We start from the raw sequence: 19,432 nt of genomic DNA, 5'->3' as shown, positions 1-19,432 counted from the left end.
TTAAACCAGATGGTTTGTACCTACGTACCTACCTTTTATTGACCATAATCTTTAAAAATATAATATAAAGTTTACAAAAATTTAGAGAAAAGGTAAGAAATTGTTTTTGAAGGGGAGGAAAGTTTTGGTAAAATTTTGTAGTAAATGGTAAAAATATTCCTGGTTTAAAAAAAAATGGTAATTTTCCCCTTCTTATAGTAACAACTTTCCGGAAGATCTGATTAAAAGTAAAATTGAAAAGTAAATTTCACTCAATAAATGGTTCTTATGCAATGATCTAAGGTTTCATGATTAAATTAACAAATTTAGCCACATTTTGCAAATCAAATCACGTAGTATAAAAGCTATTATACAAAGCTAATTATTTTTCTCCAAAATCATAACTAAATCACTTCGGGAGAAAATTAGAAGCTTTTTATTGTTCCCATAGGGCAAGAGACACTACAAATTTTTTCCATATTCCGTTAGTTTTGACCATACTTTTCTTCTTGGTGGTGTGTTTTGTAAATATTCATAGATTATTACCACGGTTCATATTATCTTCAAATTCGGTGTCAATAAAACTAATCACTTACCACTACCATTATTAAAATGTGTCAGATATCATTGATATGAATTTGACCAATTATATAATGTATTTTCAATTTTATAATTAAAAATGAGAAACAGCAAAATATCAAAAGACATTTATTTATAACAACAATTTTAAATATTTTGATTGACTAGAGTAAAAATTCGGTTTTGGCAGGGATTTTTCCAAACATTCTCACTCAATATAATAACAGTTTTGATGATTCATTTAAAAAAAATGATGATGATTTCTCAGAGGAATGTCATCGCATAGGTTTGTGTTGACTGATGTTTGTTTGATTGCTCCATTTTTCCACGTCTGTATTCCCGCCCACACTTTCAGGGTTTGGTAGCTTTTGAGTGACTCCCTCTGTACGATTGGAGAAACTTGAGCTAGAGTTCTGGCTGGCACCTAGAAAATTTAACATTTCATTAAGAATAGCTTTTCTAAAATGAAAGTAATTTACGAAGCTTTTAGATACGAAGAAAATAGATTCCAATTCAAATACTTTTTTTTATTTTCATGTGGTAAAAAGGGTGACTTTTCACTGGTATTTAAACGAAAAAGTAAGTTAGTGCTTAGAGTTTCCCTTATTCACAAGAAAGAATCACTCTTCTTTATTCGACTGATTTTTCTTATTGTCTAAAAAGTGTGCAGTGATTCAGAGTGCTTTTAAACTTGAAAGCATGGTAAGAATCATAAGAATTTATAATTGAACAGCTGCTGTTGGCTCGAAATGGCCTTGCACGCCGCCAGCAGCTCTTTACACAAGTAAAAACAATTTTAAAAAATCTATTTTTTTGCAACAAAAAATACCAAGAAAGCAAATAAAACCACACCGAGCTAAATGATCTTCCTATATAAGACCAATACTTTGTAAAACAATCTGTACACTGAACAAGAAAACTGAGAACTTATCTACTGCGGCGGAAGTCTTACAGAAGCTGGGTCAGTCAGAGAAAAAACATGTCAAATAGGGTGTATGATGTCCTTAAACTGCTACACATCTCTCACTTCGGCCTTTCATACTGTTCATCAGAATCAGTCCATGTATTAACCTCATCCACCCTAGAGCTCATTGATAGTCCTTGGAGCTGGTCCTCGAGATACAATTGAGTGCTTGTGCAATATGTGTTCAATGGGATAAAGGGCAGTTGAAACCACAGATCATTCCAATCAATGAATGTCTCAAGATTGGGGGTATTCGTCCACCAACTAAGCACTTTGTGGAAATGGAAAGGCGTTATTATCTATAAAGGACATTTAGTCCATATATTTCCTGAAAAAGTCTCAAGTAGGGTCCAAGGATATCATCGCTGACTTGCCAAATTGCCTCTATCGTACACATGAAGGTTGGTTTGCCCGTCTGCCATGATGCATGTGTAGACAATCAGACCACCTCGGTCCTTTTCGACAATGTAAGAGGGTCGATATCAACTCCCGGGTTCTTCCCAGATCAGAATACTCTCAAGTCACAGCACAAACTGGCCATAACATCACTGAAGAGAACTCACTCGATCTCAAACATCCACTGTATATGACAGTTGATCTTGGTGCCATGCAAGATGGTCTTTTTATGGTTCACAGTCAGGAGTCACACAGGGATGCAGACTACATCGCACCTGACATATAGGTCACCTTCATTAAGTTTCTGGGTGCTGATATCCATGAAATAGATGTTCTTGTTGCAGACTGTTTATTACTGCCATGGATCTATCCTTTTTGGTTAGAAGTCTCAAATAACGGGCTTAAGCCGCCGTTTTTACCTTTTGCTGCCTTGACCAGGTCCGCAGACTACTGTTCCTATCTCTGTGAACTATTTCCACAGAGTGGTAACCACATTTCCTGAAACCCCGAGGTCTCTACAATAGGTATCCGGTGATTTGCCCACCTTGAGACTTGAAACTATCCGCAATCTTGTAGCATTACCTTGACCGGCCATACTAACGATGGGTAAACAAATAAATTGATAAGATATGTTCAAAATGTCCTTGCGTGACAAGCTTCGGCAAGCAAATGAGCTACCTCGGCATGAACGCTATTAACCCACTGACGGTTCTGCACGTAAAAAGTCGCATTTTAAGCTGCAGTCTTCTCTGCATAGCAAAACCGGTTTTCCCATGTTAATAGATAGGGGAACTGTGTGTAGGGGAGAAACATTCTCCCAATTTTGCCCATTTCCTTAACCGCCAGTGGGAGCGCCACTACGTGGCATAGTTGTCTGCTCAGAGAATTGTTATTATCTATTCACGTATAGATGTTACTTGTTTTATTCTTTTTTTTAGAAAAAAGCCATTTCGGCATTTAATTGTTTTCATCAGTGTCTCCGAAAGTTCCTCAAATACCATAATGATTTCAAAAAATTGTCTCAAATATTTCAATTAACAAATAAAAGAAACAGTAAAAAAAACAAGTTACAAAATACAAGGTTTCTCCCCTTAAAAAGATGTTAAACTAGTTATTGAAAAAAATACCAATCATATTAGCGTAAATTGTACACAGCAAAGCATAAAAAAATCCAATAATTAGAAATACAAACGTTACCTACCTTGCTTATATGAATTAGACATATAAATAGGCCTTGAAGGACCACGTTTAATTGTTGCAAATAAACCATCAGAAGATTGCTGCATAAACAAAAAAAATATAGTAGCTTTAAAATGAATGAAATTTAAAGTGACTGAAATTGAAAATGAATGATACTTAGCTGCTTTTAATCTCTATGTTGCAAGCGATAGATTAAATCGAAACATTGCAATTTATAAACATTTCAGATATTTAATTTTTGAAACAACACTTATCATAAAAGTTTAATATATTTTTTTTGTATTTTCAATAACTGTCTACTATTATTCTTCCAAAGATCCCCTTCTCAAATAATAATCATTAATACTATACTGTTAAAAATATCCGTTTAGTGACAGTCTCTGCAGGATATTTGCAGGATTAAAGGCCATTTATGGACAAAAAAAACGTTCACCCTAAACATAAGCATTTTCCCTTAGGTCCACCCAAGTAATAATATTAATCATGATGATTAATAGTACACTGTTAAAAATAAACGTTTCAAGACTTTCTCCGTATATTTTGAGGATTACAGTTCATTTGTTGACAAAAATCAGTTCAGTGTTTTTCACCCTAAGCATAAGCGATTACCATTCTTCCAAAGATCCCCTCCAAATAATAATAATTAATAGCATACTGTTAAAAATACTCGTTTCATGACTTTCTCCATATATTTGGCAGATAATAGTTCATTTGTTGACAAAAATTGGTTCAGTGTTTTTCACCCTTATCATAAGCAGATTACAACCTTAAATTCAAATTTTAATTACAGTACGATTACGTTACTTTTTCCATGGTATTTTGTCAGCCATCTTTTATTTTTTCACGCCTTTACGGATTTTAACACAATAGGTCTATAATCCAACCGATGATATCCCAGTGCAAGAAACACACGTTTTCAATCGAATGCCTGGATTAAATTTTATAATACAGTACAAAAACCTCTTATCACGCTTTAACATTGGAACTAATCTCTCTGGTTATCGACGATTTGCAGCGCCTTCTGTCGGAGTATGTTCTGATTAAATTCTAAATTTCCAAGTCAATGCATTTTTTCTAGCTTTCGCACTATAATACCGTTTGTTTCCTTCTCTTAGCATCTTTTGTCTCCAAAATTTTTTTAACATCAAAATCACTCAGTCCATGGAAAATTAGTAGCTAGCTGAAATCATTTATGTGTTCGTAAAATAATTGACTTGAAAACTATGAGCTTCCCCAGAGATCCATAAATTAAACTATTTGAGGATTATCCAGGTTCCCAAATTCTGTTAACTTCTTTTTTTAAATTTAGTTCTATTCTAGAGAGACTGAGAGAAATTTCGAGAGAAAAATAGACACTTAACATAGATTAATGATAAACCACTGTCCGAATCTAAGTATTTTCGGAATTTATATGAAATATTTACGTAATATTTTATTACAAAATATATATAGGTTTAGTTTTGTTTAAAAAATATTTTCTTCATATCGCCAGGTTTTTGTTCATCCTGTAAAGTGTAAGAAAAGTCGAAGTTGTGAGAACCTTTACAGATTCATAGGTATATAATTATCCGTATATCTCTCTAACTATGTCATCATAAGAATTTACATGATTGTTAAAACCTGATCTTTGTTGTAATCGATGCACGCCTCAGTCAATTACAAAATAATAAAAAATTTCACTTTAAAGTTAAACAAAAAAGCTATTAAAAAAGAATAAAAGTCGTGAATAGGACAAAGGGGATAATAATAAGTAATTATTTTGATGAAATTCAATTCCTTAAATAAAAGATAGAATTTCATTTTACAGAACTTTAAATGAAATCCCAATAATTTGCTTTTCCGATTCGGGATATATATTACTAATGGATATATATTACTCCTTTTTTGTGCTTTATTTTATACGTTTTATTTGCATTTAATGCGGATTACGTTTTAAATAGTACTAGAACTGCATTTTAGTGTACAGCTTAAGAAAGTGGATCACTTAAATTTTTTACCTGTCTTGTAGAAACAGATTCTATGCACGTGTACGGCTCAGCATAATCCCCCTTGTTCGCTTCAAAAAAATAGAGATAGAAACATTAATTTAAACAAGCAGAAATGTTGGAATGAAATTTTATTTGCAAATCAGCTCTCGTCATTATAAGTCAAAACTACTACGATAATGAATAAGTAAAAATAACTATTATTTTAGTAACGATTTCAATAATCATTTAATAATAAGAAATGAGTTTCAAACGTGTTGCATAAATTTATTCTGAAAAATAAAAAAAAAAAACGTTGAATGTGTTATTGGTTATTTTAAAGGGAAACAAACATCTAAGCTGTATGCAAAATAATAAAAGCAGAAGCTAAATATTTACTAAGCAATAATATGATATGGCTGTAAAGGCATTGAATAGCAATTAACACTATTTAACAGATAAACAGCTGCTAAAATTAACTCTCACAGGGAAAGTTCTTTTACAGTGTTATTACATTTTATACTGTAAAAAATTAAGTCATATAAATATTGTTATAATCGTAAAATAATCTTCATTAACTATTTTGGCGTTAAATTGATTTTATTATGCCGTAACCAGAGAAGAAAAATATTTTTTTTTTAAATATTTTTTTGCAGCGAAAATAAATTTTGAAAAAAAATTTTTTTTCAAGTATAAACCTATCAAACTCACTAAAGATAGAATTTTACACGCGTGTATAAAGTAAATGTTACTTCACCGTATAATTTACTTCTCCGTATTATATAAAATATTTAATATTTTATTACAAATTAATAATAAGTACATATTTAATGAGTTGAAACCACAGAAAACTTATTACAAAATTGCAAACTATGTTTGTAAAACTTAGCACTGATGGTGCTTCGTTTGCATTTTCCTGTACACATTAGGCACTATTCTAAAACAAGTAATCTATTCAATTACATTGAATATTATTGTTTATATTTTATTTTGTTCTTACAACTAGATTAATATTAATTTTTAATTAAAATATTTAGTTATATTTATATATATTTATATATATATATATATAAGACTTCTGTATAGCCCTACATTTCATGAAACATTAATTATTACTTAAACATTATTTGTTAGATATCATGTTCAACTTACCAGTTGGGCAAGAATAATGAGATGGCTTTGTAGATTTTGTATTTATCTGCTTATTTAGATCTTTCATCATCAAAGTATCTTTTCTATTTTCATATTCTAAAAGGAAAGAAAAAGATTCGATTTAAATATTAAAAGTAGATATAGCTTACCAAACTCTTAATGTCCACCCTATTAACACCAGAACTCACAGATCTGTAATTATTTTTGAAATTTCTCAAAAAGTTCGAATAGCTACATGGCGTACTATTTATATTTATTTATTTTAGTTATAAAAATCCTTTTAATATTTCATGAATTACTTTTTTAACAGCGGTGCGAGATATTCCAACTGCAAAGTTATCGACTATAAATAAATTACTATGCAAAACACCTCTCAATGATTCAAGTCTGAATCACTTCTAAATATCGATACCTTAACCACAACGATATCTTTAATAACTTTTAGTACGTAGACATTTTCCCTTACATGTATTTATACATTTTCCCTTACATGTATTTATTTTATTTCTAGTTAAGATTCCACCTAAATTTTAAATACCTTTGATTATAAATTTATTAACGTTATATACTTATATCGTTACATATTATTATATATCGTTATATATTAATGCATGCAAAGAAGTAGAAAACATTGGTGATAATATATTATTTTTTGAATTTTTTTTATTTTCTTATTTTATTTCTATTCTCTTTTATTTCGTTTTTTTATTTTATAAACATCAAATAGCTTTTAATAAAAGAGAGTCTACAATTACTGACGGATTAATAATTAGTTATTTTCATTGAAGTTTTCAGTTAATTAAAAAAAGAAAAAAAATTAAAGAACTTTTTAGCATGAAATCTTGAGTAATTAGTAGTATAGATTTTGAATTTTAACAAATATATTTCAGTATATTTGTGGTTTTATATGTTATATTAATGCACTAAAAATAAGTTAAATGTAGCATGTTTTTGTTATCTTGACATAGGATACAAAACGTTCAATTTAACTTTTTTTTTGCCAGTGCTGTAATGTGCTTGAAATTTATACATCAAATTTACTAATATTTTCACATTATTTTAATTACTAATTAAAATATACGAAACATTTTGGAGCTGCTTGACCCATACTGTTAAGAATTTCTCAATTTATTCCACGAGATGACGCTGTTGTCTAGATCAGCAGTTGCTACTTAACTTCGAAACAAGGCCCATCACTTCGTAATTTCACACTGGTCACTAACTTCTAAAACTGTTAAATTTTCAAAATAAACAACTATTTATGTAACAGGCTACTAATTTATCGATGAGCATATCACAAACAATATTATAGCGGCCATCACATTCATTCACTAGAAACAGAATGCTTACTGAAATCGTTTGCGAAACGAAGTAGAAATACGCAATAGCTCTAGAACAAATAGAAGTTTTCTTCAAGGGGCGGAGTTTACGTGGCTAATTCACGTAGATTGACAATGCACTTTTACAAAGTGATAATTTCCCTGGGGACAATAAAGTGATTACTCAAAAATTGTCAACCCAGTATAAACTTTGAACAAACAGGTTCTATGCAGCGAATGTCATTCTACTCTGTTGGATGAGGATTTTCCTGATTTTAAAGCAAAACACTGTCTATAACTGACGATAATGAGCAGTTGTCAGAACAACAAAAATTGTTTTACCTTCAGTCGGCACTTACGAACAATGCTAAGCAAGTAATTATGGTAAATTATACAACAGCAGTTTATTCAGAAGAACGATTGAAAAAAAAAGATTTGAAAATATACGCGGTTACTTATTATACACGGATGCATATTATGAGAGATACTGGTGAAATGTTTCTAAGGTTACACTTGTATAATTTATGTTTAAGGTTACACTTAATTACTATGGTTAATTTAACTAATTAAGGTTTAAGGTATACAAGGTTATACTTAATACTTTTCAAAGGTTAAATCTGAATCGGCGTTTGTTTTAAGACAGATGCTCGATAAAATTTGGATAATTTCATTAAATAAATTAAAATGAGAAACAAATCTTTTTTTCGAAACTATACTAATTTAAATAATTTGATTAAAAAAATATAGAGATACACGTAAATTATACGAAATGGATTTCGGTTTCCGAATCGGGAAAAAAATAGGAAATTTTTAACTAAAATAAGTCAAACACTAGAGTTGTAAGTGGATATTCGGGAGAATCTAACCTCGCATAGTTAATATGGTGAAATGCAAAACCAATGGTGAAAAATGATACGAAAAATAATTATATTCTAGGAAGCATGGAATCACACTCTATTTTCAAAAGTAAAATGCTTATCGATGATGATGCAGATGATGGATTAAAAAGTGTTCAAGATATCGAAGTTTAAATTGTTTCGGTATTCATACAATGTCTAAAAAAGAAAATTAATTTGAAATCTAAAGTTTGCATCAAAAATCATAGTGCAATGTTTTTTTTTTTAATTTTTTTTTTAAATGGTAGGCATTTAACTTACCGTTCTTGCTTTGTAAGGTGCCGGAAGTATTGCTCATTTAGCGTTAATTGGTGAGCACTTTGTGACCAAAGTCGCAGAGTCGACAACATAACCCACGCCACACTGTCACACATACCAGTCCATAAGGTGGGCCACATTCCCTCATCACGTACAACACAGGACACTACACAAAGAGAAACATCCATGCCCTGAACAGGATTTGAACCCACAAGTATTGGCTTCGCCTTAAGGCACGCAAACCGCTCAGCCGCCTGGCCTGCTCATAGTGCAATGTTTAGTACTTTATTTGTAGTACTTTATTTCAATGTTGGTACTTCATTTACGTCACACTAGAGTCGCACAATTGACTATTGGCGATGATTTGGGAAACATCCCTGAGGATGATCCTAAGATTTGCCATCTCAATTTTGATCCTCTACAGAAGGGATGGCGCCCCTGCTTTGTAGCCCAACGGCCTGCGCTCGAAGTAAAGCAATTTACGGTAGAACAGTTTAACGAGGACCAATACTGCACAACCCTACACAAGCTGATCAAAGTGGTGACCCACCCGCTTTCTGACAGCAGCCAGTGATGCTTGACTTCAGTGTTTACTGAGAACCGTGTCTCTACGATAAGTCAACTGCGGGATCAATGTAACACGGAGCTAATTTTTTCTTCTGGAGATAAAATCAAAACAAAAGTAAGTGTGGTTGTAGCTTCAATGAGCAGTGAAGAAATAAATAATTCTGTTTCGAAACAAGAAGTAGCGATATCACAAATGGTATATAGTTTTAATAACAAACCGCAAGATGGATCATACCTATATTCTTTTAATGTAAATTAAAATGTTATTCTTTTCAAAGTGAAAGTTGAAATATTGCAATCAAACAGAAAATACCTGCAGTTGGCAGGGCGATGCGATTCCGGAAGCATGAAATCGCTTATTACTGAAGAGGCAGCTAATTTGTTGGATTTAAAAAAAGTCGTGATGTAGGTCAAATTTAGTTGGATTAAAACTGTATCTCCGATTATTGAAGAATCCTATCACCAGTAAATAACGATGAGAAATCGTTTAGATAGGAAATATAGTTTATTTTTATTTTTTCCAGATATTTCCGGAAATGTTCCTTTGGAAATATTAAACATTTGTAACTTGAATTTGTTTGAAAAAAAAAAGTACGCTAATACTAATTTTTTTTTACCCAAAAAAATAATGTTTTTTTAGGAGGTGAAATATTTTATGAATTCCTTATAGCAAATCAAATTTTATTAAGAGGTAATTCTATTAACTTAATTGAAACAGTTTCCGCATTTATGGATACAGGTTCTACGAACCTTTCCGTCTAGGAATATACATAATTTCAAATATTACTTCTCATAGATCAGTGTCAATGAAGTGTTAAATAGTTTTGGGGAATTAGAATCTATTGGTATAACTATAAATGATAATTTAGAAGAGGAAAGTTTTCTTTTAGCTCTCTCTAAAAACTCTGTAGATTTCAATGACGGGAGGTATCAAGTCAGGTGTGATGCCACAATTGGCATTACATATTTATTTCCTATCCTTTAAAATATCTTTTATTACTTAAGCTTATTTTTATTAATAGAATTATATTTAAAATAAATCAATGACTTAACGAACATAAAATATTTATTCTTCTCTTACAGATCAATGTAACGGATACTTTTTATTTCATTACTAATGCAAACTTATTAATTCACTGTCGTGCCTAATCGAAAACAAAAATCTATTAATAACTTTTTATTCTAAATTTCTAACCGCTAAATGTTTCTGTTGCATGGTTGCAATAATTCTCAAAAATGTGTTGGCGACTCGTGATCGCCAAGGTATTTTCTGAACCCAATATTGATATGCTGGTTGGCTTTGTTTTGGCTATGTTATCTTTTGATCATTCGCCAATTTTGGATCTCCTACCCATACTTTCTGTGTCCGTTAGGAGCAATTGTATTCACTTTTAATTCAAAATTTGTGGCGACTTGGAGAGCCCTTTGGGTCCTCCTGTCCCTGCCATCCGAACGGATTTAAAAATGCAATCGTAACGGAATGCTAACAAAAACTTCTTAATGTGGAAGTTATAGTTTCTCGATCCCTTTAAGGGATTTATTTTTGATAATTTGTAATTATATATGATGGCCATTCCTCATAAATTGGATTTTTAAACGATTTATATATGAATTTCCCGGAGACTGTCATTTTGTTTCATACTGTTATTAACGGCCAATACGAAAAATAATGAATTTAGATATTTTCCACTGTACAAATAATGGCAGCCACAGATGAAGAACAATCACCACCATACCAGGCTACCATGAAAACGTGATTACAGGGAGAAGTTAAATAATAGCTAGTCACTTAACCTCAGCAGGGCTTATAGCAAGCTAAGAAAAATTTATTTCTACAAGAGGTAAGGCGTCAAAAATTTTCATTGCCAATGACGAAAATTCGTTGGTGCAGATATCAAACTGAAACGGTGTTTTAAAATTATTAATTTACCAAAATGGCGCAATATTTTACTGAGGTAAAAATTTACTGGCACTATAATGACCCCCAAAGTCACCGAATTTTGAAAGATTATACGCCAAGTCGGCGTTAAATCCTTTAAATTCCACATAAAATGAATAGAAGGAGATTTTATTGTCGAAGAATTCATTACAGTTTTATCAGAAATTGATGGAGTGTTAAACTCCAAAATATTGACTTCTATGTTGTTTTATTTCGAAAATTTTGAAGACCTAATGTCAGGGCATTTTTTTATTACCCATCACAGGACCTCATCTTGGAGATATCAATGAAAATAGATTCGGTAAATGGAAAAGTATTTCTCAAATTTGGAGACTTTGAAAGAGATATTAAAATAATCTCGAAGAATGCCATAAATCGCAGTTCAGCAAAAAATAACTTTAAGTTCATGACATGAGTCATGGTAAAGGAAGAAATTTTATCGGACTTTAAATGATAAACATGGAGAATATTCAGAGAAAGTAATAGAAAGGCAAGAGTTATATTTACATGTTTGCCACAAGGCAGCTTACTTACCTGAACAGTAGGTAATAACAGTATGTAGGTAGTGTATTTTAAGTGTGTTAACTACTATGTTGAAATGTCATTAAAATTATTATAGTTAAAAATTATAGTTTGACCTTGCTACTACCTTTAAACCGATCTTGCTATTAAACTTCATTATCCAATACTATGATTTATATTTGTAATATAGTTGATACTATGGTAACTGAAATATGATTTAATTTAACACCCTAATCAAGGTTGTACCGAATTTGAACAGTGTTAAGGTTCAAAGTAGAAGATAATATTAAGTAAACAATTATCTTCCAACAGATTTTAAAGATTTTTTTCAAAGTCAATAAGTGTGAGTGTTTAATTTTCGCTGTCAGTTCTCTTGACGTTTGATTCAATTTTTCTTGAAAAAAAATGATTTACTCCCTCTTTATTGAATTCGACTGAGCGGTTAGCACAAAGTGCAACTTCGAGGTTACAATCTCATTTTTTTAACTTAACATTCACGAGATTTCAGTTGTAGTACCCTTTCCATACACAGCACAAATGTTATGAGCATTTCTTATGGCGTTAGAATCTTTGATAAAACAAATAGATGAGGTAATCTAAAATGTTCATTTTCTTCTCTTGACATTTGGTCTAAGACTTAACAAATAATGGCTTGAACAGAAAAAACAGAGCAAATAATTCTGCTTGAACTAAGCATCATCTTTCGAATGATTTTAAACGTTATGCCAAAAATACATAATTACAAGCAGAGTACATTTAAAAAATTGACCAAAGCTTAGTCGCCAACCCAGTACGTTAAACGTTCAATCGATTTTTTTAAGAGTGTAGTAAAAGACGTTGAGAAAAGGTCGCAGATAAGTATAATCAAGGGCGTTGGTAAGTTCAAAGGATGTTGATAAGTTTAAAGGACGTTGATAAGTATCATCAGTATTGTATCGTTTGATGCTTTTTCTTGATATTTTTTGTATGTATCATTGGAAAATTTATTTTTAATAATTGCTTAACTTACCTAATCTCCCATCTCTTTCATCTGAATGTTTTCTTAAGCACACAACTATGATAAAAATAATGATCACTAGTACCAGAGAGGAAACAACTATGGGCACCACCAAGGTCACATTTTTATAAAATGGTACATCAGTTTCTCTCTTTCCAAATGCAGGGGATGATGTAGGAGCTGTTGATAAAATTAATTTTATTTTTAAAATTTTAATTTTCTGTAGACTAAAAAATAACTCATTTTGTCATGAAAAAATTTCATTTACAGCAAGAAGTTTACTTCTTTCAGTAAGCATAACTAGTTTCATTGTTAACTCTGAAATCCATTTTGATGTTCAAAAGTTATTGTTTTTGTAAACCGTTTATAGAGCTTACTGAAAGAAACAATGTCATACACATTTTCAGCACGACCGTATTTCTACAATGCTTATGGTCTGTAATATAATGCACATCTCTAATCAAAAATATATTCCACAAATTTAAAAATGAACATCATAAAATACAAACAATCAATGAGGAATATATTTATTCAAAATTTTTAAGAAAATTTTAAACAACTTTAGTATTTATTTCTTATTTTAACTTTAAACAATAAATCATGTATAGATACATTTGTCAACATCGCTAACATATGATTAACGCTTTTAAGTCTTTCATTTAAAATTAAATTAAAACTAATGTTAGCATTTTAAATCATTTTGTCTATAAATAAGATGAAAAAAGCTAATAATTCATTTCATATAATGTAGTGTTTAATATTTAATATGTTATTTGCATTTAAAAAACCTTGAAATATCAATAGTGATAAAAATAATATGTCCCTATAAATATCACTAATATTTTTTTTATAAAAAACATTACATTGAAACTTTTTTCATAAATTTGTTAATAATTTTAAAATAAAATATATCAAATTCTCATATTATGAGCATTACATAAAAAATACATCCTAATGCATATTGGTGTTAAAAAAAATATTTTTTCTTAAAAATTTATCAATAACTTAAATCTAATAGTACAAGAACTACTGTACCTATAATACAGGTAATACATGTAATATCTATACCATAGTTAGGTATAAAATTATAGCTAAATACTGGCCTGAATGATTGATCTTAGTACCTAGTGGGTTGAGGGAGGCTGTACGAAATGAATATTCCGCTTGGGTTAGGCCAGCGTCACTGTGAGCTGTTACCATCACTTCATATTCTCTGTCTGGTGAAAGATTTCTTAAAAAATAAACATCTCTCGGCATTTCTAATTTTTCTACAACTTTTGACCACTGGCTGATATATTTTGGCCGGTACTGAATTTCGAAATGCTTGATAGGGCAGCCACCACTTTGCCAAGCTCCAAGATTCAATACGACGAAAGTTGTGTTTGGCGACAGGAAATGCGAACCATGAGGTGACATTGGTGCTGGAAAATATAAATAAAAATACCAATTATTTGTCTGCAAAGGACCCATTATTTATGAGCTAATATTTTTTTTCTTCTCAGAAAATAGTTTGCATTCCAAGTTGCATCGTTGCAAGTACCAATATATCTCAGACTCTTGAAGATTAAATATTGAATTTGTTTCTCAGCTTTTTCAGTAAGTACAATAATGCCTTCAAGGGAATAATTTACTACTTTAATAACTATTGTGAGCACGTGACTGTTACTCATAAGACTTTTGAGTTTGAGATTGTTTTAGGTTCATTCGACCAATGAAATAAAGTAAACGATTAATTTATTACTTTTATTATTGTGAAATCTTAATAATTATTAATAAAAAGTTTTGTTCACTTTTTTTTCTGACCAGTTAACTTTCATCATAATAATAGATGCAACAAAATTTCCGAAATAAAAATAAATGCATTTTTGCTTTACTTTTTATGTAAGGCATTTCGGTTTCACAACTAGAAAGGCACACTACCTTTGTATCCAGTCGAAAATTTTCAAATATTAAGCATGTTTGTTTAGTCTATTCTTTTAATTTAATTAGTATCTTACTATATATAAAAATCCAACGATAGAGTCAAAGTTTTTCATTGTTGTCTGTGCATTTTTATTGGCCTGAAAATCATGTGTTAGGATAAAGTTTTTCCTCACTCATTGCCATATTGTTTCGTTGTCATCAGTAGAAAATTATTAAAAATCATGAAGGTATTGTTTTTCCATAAATATTTTTGCATCCCTAATTCAAATTTACTTTCCAGCAGTTCTGTTATCAACTAGTCTTTTAATTTAGGAGTTCAAAACTAAGATAATTTTTGTTACTATTATAATGTAATTATGTGCTACATTTTAAGACAAAATTATTTATAAAGGATGTATAAGCTTATTAACCTCTTAACAATTAGTATTTTTGGGCGAATAATATTAATGTACTCTTTTAAACAACATTTAAAGAGATCTGTTAAATGATCAGCATCATGCACGATGAGATGCAAGAAAAAATAGAACTTAATATATTCACCTGTTTGGCAAGATAAAATATAAAACTACGGTTGTTAACTCATGAAATTTTTTTGAAATATATAATGTTATAACAATACAAATGCTATTTTAAAAATGATAACCTAAAAATAATTCAAAAATTACTTCACCAATAGATCTAAATATTTATAATACTAATCGATAATAATATTTGGAAGTAGGAAGTGGTGACACAAGTGTAAGCAAGCGTAATTTTTTTGTACATATATGTTAAGTAAATAATTTTAATTTTAGTAGGAAAACTATTTTCTACTAGGAAGTGGCAATTACTGCGAAGTAATCATCGGAGTTTGTGAGCGGCACCGAATAGGGGGCTTTAGTCCCCCTAGTATTTAACTGAAAAATTAAAGCTTTAAAATGAGTTTAAAAACCTGAAACAGTGATTTTTTATTCATTTTCTTTGGAGAAAAGACTTCGAAAAAATAACTGAAATGCGTTTTACTTAAAATAATTTTTTCACTTTTTTCTTAATTTCTACACTTTCGTAAACTGCATTTAAAAAAAATTATTAATTTATCCTCAATAATAACTTGAAAATACAAATAAACACCATTGAAATTTATTCTTGCTTATAAATTTTATATTTATAAAGCTGTGAATTTCTTAACTAAAATAGTGTTCAAGGTACATGATGTATTTAAAACTGTCCTTTTAGAAAGTATATTTTAAAAGTGTGCAAAAATTGCTAATTAAAATATTATCATCTTGTAAATCATTACCTGCTCCTAGTGTCCTGGTTGTTACTTCAACACTAGGCTCTCCAGAACCAAGACTATTGGAAGCCGTCATATAAAGATGATATCGAGTACCGCATCGCAAACCGCCCAATGAGTAATGGTCTTGGATATTGCTCAGTCGTAACTGCTCCCAATGGCCATCATCAGTTTTATAATGAAGCATATATTCTAAAATATAAAAACAATGTGTAACTTAAACGAGAGAAAAATTATACAGTTAAGCTCCTTTTACACGTGAAATATTAGAAGGAATTAATTAAGGAGACCGATGAATAATTAGAAAATCATCGTACAACAAATTAGTAGAAAATCATTGTAAAAATAATTTTGATAACGTAATAGCGTTGTTAATTTAGTACTTGATTTTAATATAGACTATAATAGAGGCAATAATCTTGTCTCACAAATTAATTGAAATAATTGTAAAAATAATTTTGATAACGTAATAGAATTGTTAATGAATGTACTTGAATGTGATATCGAAGACAATAGAGGCAATAATCAACTCTTAAAAATTTATAAAAAGTAATCATAAAATAATTTTGATAGCGTAATAGCGTTCTTAATTTAGTACTCGATTCTGATATAGAAAACAATAGAGGCAATAATCCTCTCTAACAAATTATTAGAAAAACATTGTAGACATCATTTAAATAATTTTATAGCGTTGATAATTTAGTTCTTGATTTTGATATAGAAGATAATAGAGGCAATATTAATCTCTATGTAATATTCTGGTGACCATCAAATTATCATCCCTACATATTCTTAACTTTTTTTTCTTCCTTTTTTATGATCTTCATTCATTTGGAATAAAAAAATCATCCACGTTTGAGCCTCACTTAAAATTTACCGAACGTAAGCCAAATGTTTATGTACTTAAAATAAAAAAGAAAGAAGAAAAAAAATAAATTTATAGCCACTCATTTATGTTTTTCCAGCATTTAGGAGAATATTTTTAACATCGCATCAAGGTGGAATCATCTGGGACTATATATTGAATCAACGTATAAATGAAAAAGTCGTATGAATGAGAAACGTATTGACGATGTTTTTCTTTTTTAAATAATGCAACAAAAATATGAACCCTCCTAATAATAACTAATCACCATGTTTGTTCCTAATGAATTATTTCAAATAAACATTTTTAAAAAACATATTTGTTTTGTATATGAAAAATAACTTTTATTTTTTATTACATAATTCTCTTTTGAAAAGCTAGCAACATGCTTTAAATAAAATATTTTTCTTAAAGGCAAAATATAATATATATTTTACTTTTTTTTTAAAAAATTGTCAAAGTTATTACTGAAAAATATGATTTCAAAACATATTCATATGTTTTCAACAAGTCTATCTGCAATATTCCATTTTTTTTTTCATTTATTTTTTAATATTTTTTTATAAGATAAAGATATTAATAATCCTAAATTTAATTATTTTTACTTATTATCTAAGTTCCGAAAGTTGTTAGATTTTGCATTAATATATGAAGAAGTATATTTTAATTACAAAATGCCTCATATATTAAAAGCATTTAAAATAATATTTAATTCATACGCATTTAAGAAAGCATTTAAAATCCGAATAATAAATCGATTTGATTTACCTGTTATGGCAGATTTATCCTTGGCATCTTTCTCCCATTTAAACTCGATCGATGAGAATGTAGTAGATATTACCTGAACTATGGGCGAAGTAGGAGGAGCTAAGAGACATAAAAAATAATTAAAGTAAATAATTCAATGCCAAGCGAGATTTTTTTTCCACAGTACCATTTTCAATTTTTAAAAGCTAAATAAATTAAATAGATACCAACAATTTTTAAATCTACACTTTTCTTTAGTAAAAAGCAATAAACAACTTAAGCAAAGCAATATTTGACAATTTAGATACTATAGGATGCCATAAGCAATATTGAATACGATCGTGCTGATACAAAACATACAATGGTGAAGTACATGACAAAAACACCACGTGAATAGGTACCTGTTTCTAACGTTTTTCCCATTATTTGCATTGAATCAGGTCCGGCACCAGCAGAGTTGTATGCTTTGATGACAATGTCGTATTCAGTGAAGGGCTGTAATCCTGTTATATATGTTGATTGCTGTCCATTGCTGGAATGCTCAACCTGTTTAAACGTGTAGACTTCATCTGTTGAAGAGGCTCTATAACCAACATAATATCCTTTTAATTCACCGTATCTTAGCTCCTCGGGGGGTGGCTGAAAACAATTCAGAGACAAAATGTCTATATAAGCAAGTAACGGAAATGTTCATTCATATAATATTTACAAACTACGACTTTAAAATAAAATAATTGAAGAAAAATATATTTATTGCTTGGAGAAATATAAATAAATCTTTCATAATCCTAAGAAAATTGCACTTTTAATAGGAATTTAACTATGTATCAAACGTTTGTTCGCATCGCACTTTCACAGAAACCTTCTCAAAGTTTCCATTTCTAAAATCACTATTATTTTTTACGAGTGAAAAATATTAACAAGAAAACGAAAGTGAGACCTACAAACTATGTTTTTTTCATTAGATATCTTAAAAAAATCACAAATTGTAAAAGTTTTTTTTTTATGTAAAGACCTTAGTGGAGATAGGAAATAAAAATTTAATGAAAAAAAAAGAGTTTTTAAGGGAAATATTGTTTAATTACGTGACATTGCTTTACCATGATATTAAATTTCAAGGCTTTTAATAGATCAATGATTTAAGTGACGTTTTTTCTAGAGTTCTTAGAGCAGGAAAATGTTTCAAGTGCATTTTACTTTATTTTAGAACTGACGTTGAACAGCCTTCCCAATTTAGAGTTTACGACTACCAATGTTCAACTCCGTAGCCATGTAATTTTGAACCTAACCTAAGAGACAAGGGAACGCCACTTCTGGATCAAACATTATGGCAAACTACTCTTTGCAGAGGACTTATTGAAAGAACTAAGCCCGAATTTACATTACAAGAAGTGGAAAATCAGCGAAACCTCCCATGGTTAGGCGGATTCTAACCCATGATCTGTATACCACTGCGGATATTTTACATCATTGGGAGGAGAACGTTCTATCCCCTGAGCCACCACGTCTCTTCCAGGTGTATTTTACATTAATTTATTAACCGTCATTGAACAGCCGACCCAATTTTGAGCTTACGAATAATACTGTTCAACTCAGTAACCTTGAAATTCCATAAGCAAAGGAAACCTCTGGATCAAATATTGGTAAAAATTTGACTTCGTTTTAGACCTGCTGATGGAATTAACCCGCATTTGCATTACACGGAAATGAAAGCAACGGAAATTTCTTACGGTTAGCCTGACGGCAAGGGGACTTTAATCCATGATCGGTCTACCACTGAGGATATTTTCTTTGAGAGCCGGTAGCGGATTTCGTATTGATCAGCCATGACTATTACTGGAACCCGGGTCAAGTTCAAATAGCCATCGGCAACTCGACACTGTCAAATTTTC

The 19,432-nt window shown here is 30.3% G+C and overlaps 1 protein-coding gene across 3 annotated transcripts in view; it reads right to left on the bottom strand.

The window, feature by feature from the left end:
• Nucleotides 1–674: 674 nt before the first annotated feature.
• The window catches only part of LOC107439847 (cell adhesion molecule Dscam1), a 225,302-nt gene continuing 206,544 nt past the window's right edge, over nucleotides 675–19,432 (bottom strand). For 2 of the 3 annotated variants that reach the window (XM_043053190.3, XM_087159011.1), the window contains exons 18-26: nucleotides 17,942–18,179; nucleotides 17,562–17,660; nucleotides 15,935–16,120; nucleotides 13,857–14,153; nucleotides 12,745–12,912; nucleotides 6,235–6,330; nucleotides 5,116–5,174; nucleotides 3,120–3,198; nucleotides 675–982 (exon numbers count right to left, since the gene is read on the bottom strand). In XM_043053190.3, the coding sequence (XP_042909124.2) occupies nucleotides 834–982; nucleotides 3,120–3,198; nucleotides 5,116–5,174; nucleotides 6,235–6,330; nucleotides 12,745–12,912; nucleotides 13,857–14,153; nucleotides 15,935–16,120; nucleotides 17,562–17,660; nucleotides 17,942–18,179 (1,371 nt within the window). In that variant the 3' untranslated portion in view covers nucleotides 675–833. The remainder of the gene's footprint in view (nucleotides 983–3,119; nucleotides 3,199–5,115; nucleotides 5,175–6,234; nucleotides 6,331–12,744; nucleotides 12,913–13,856; nucleotides 14,154–15,934; nucleotides 16,121–17,561; nucleotides 17,661–17,941; nucleotides 18,180–19,432) is intronic. The other variant, XM_043053191.3, reaches the window with a different exon arrangement.

Source organism: Parasteatoda tepidariorum, chromosome 3, assembly GCF_982258835.1.
Source record: "Parasteatoda tepidariorum strain Cologne lab strain chromosome 3, Ptep-v5.0, whole genome shotgun sequence".
Taxonomy (NCBI): domain Eukaryota; kingdom Metazoa; phylum Arthropoda; class Arachnida; order Araneae; family Theridiidae; genus Parasteatoda; species Parasteatoda tepidariorum.
This window is presented reverse-complemented; position numbering and strand designations above follow the sequence as displayed.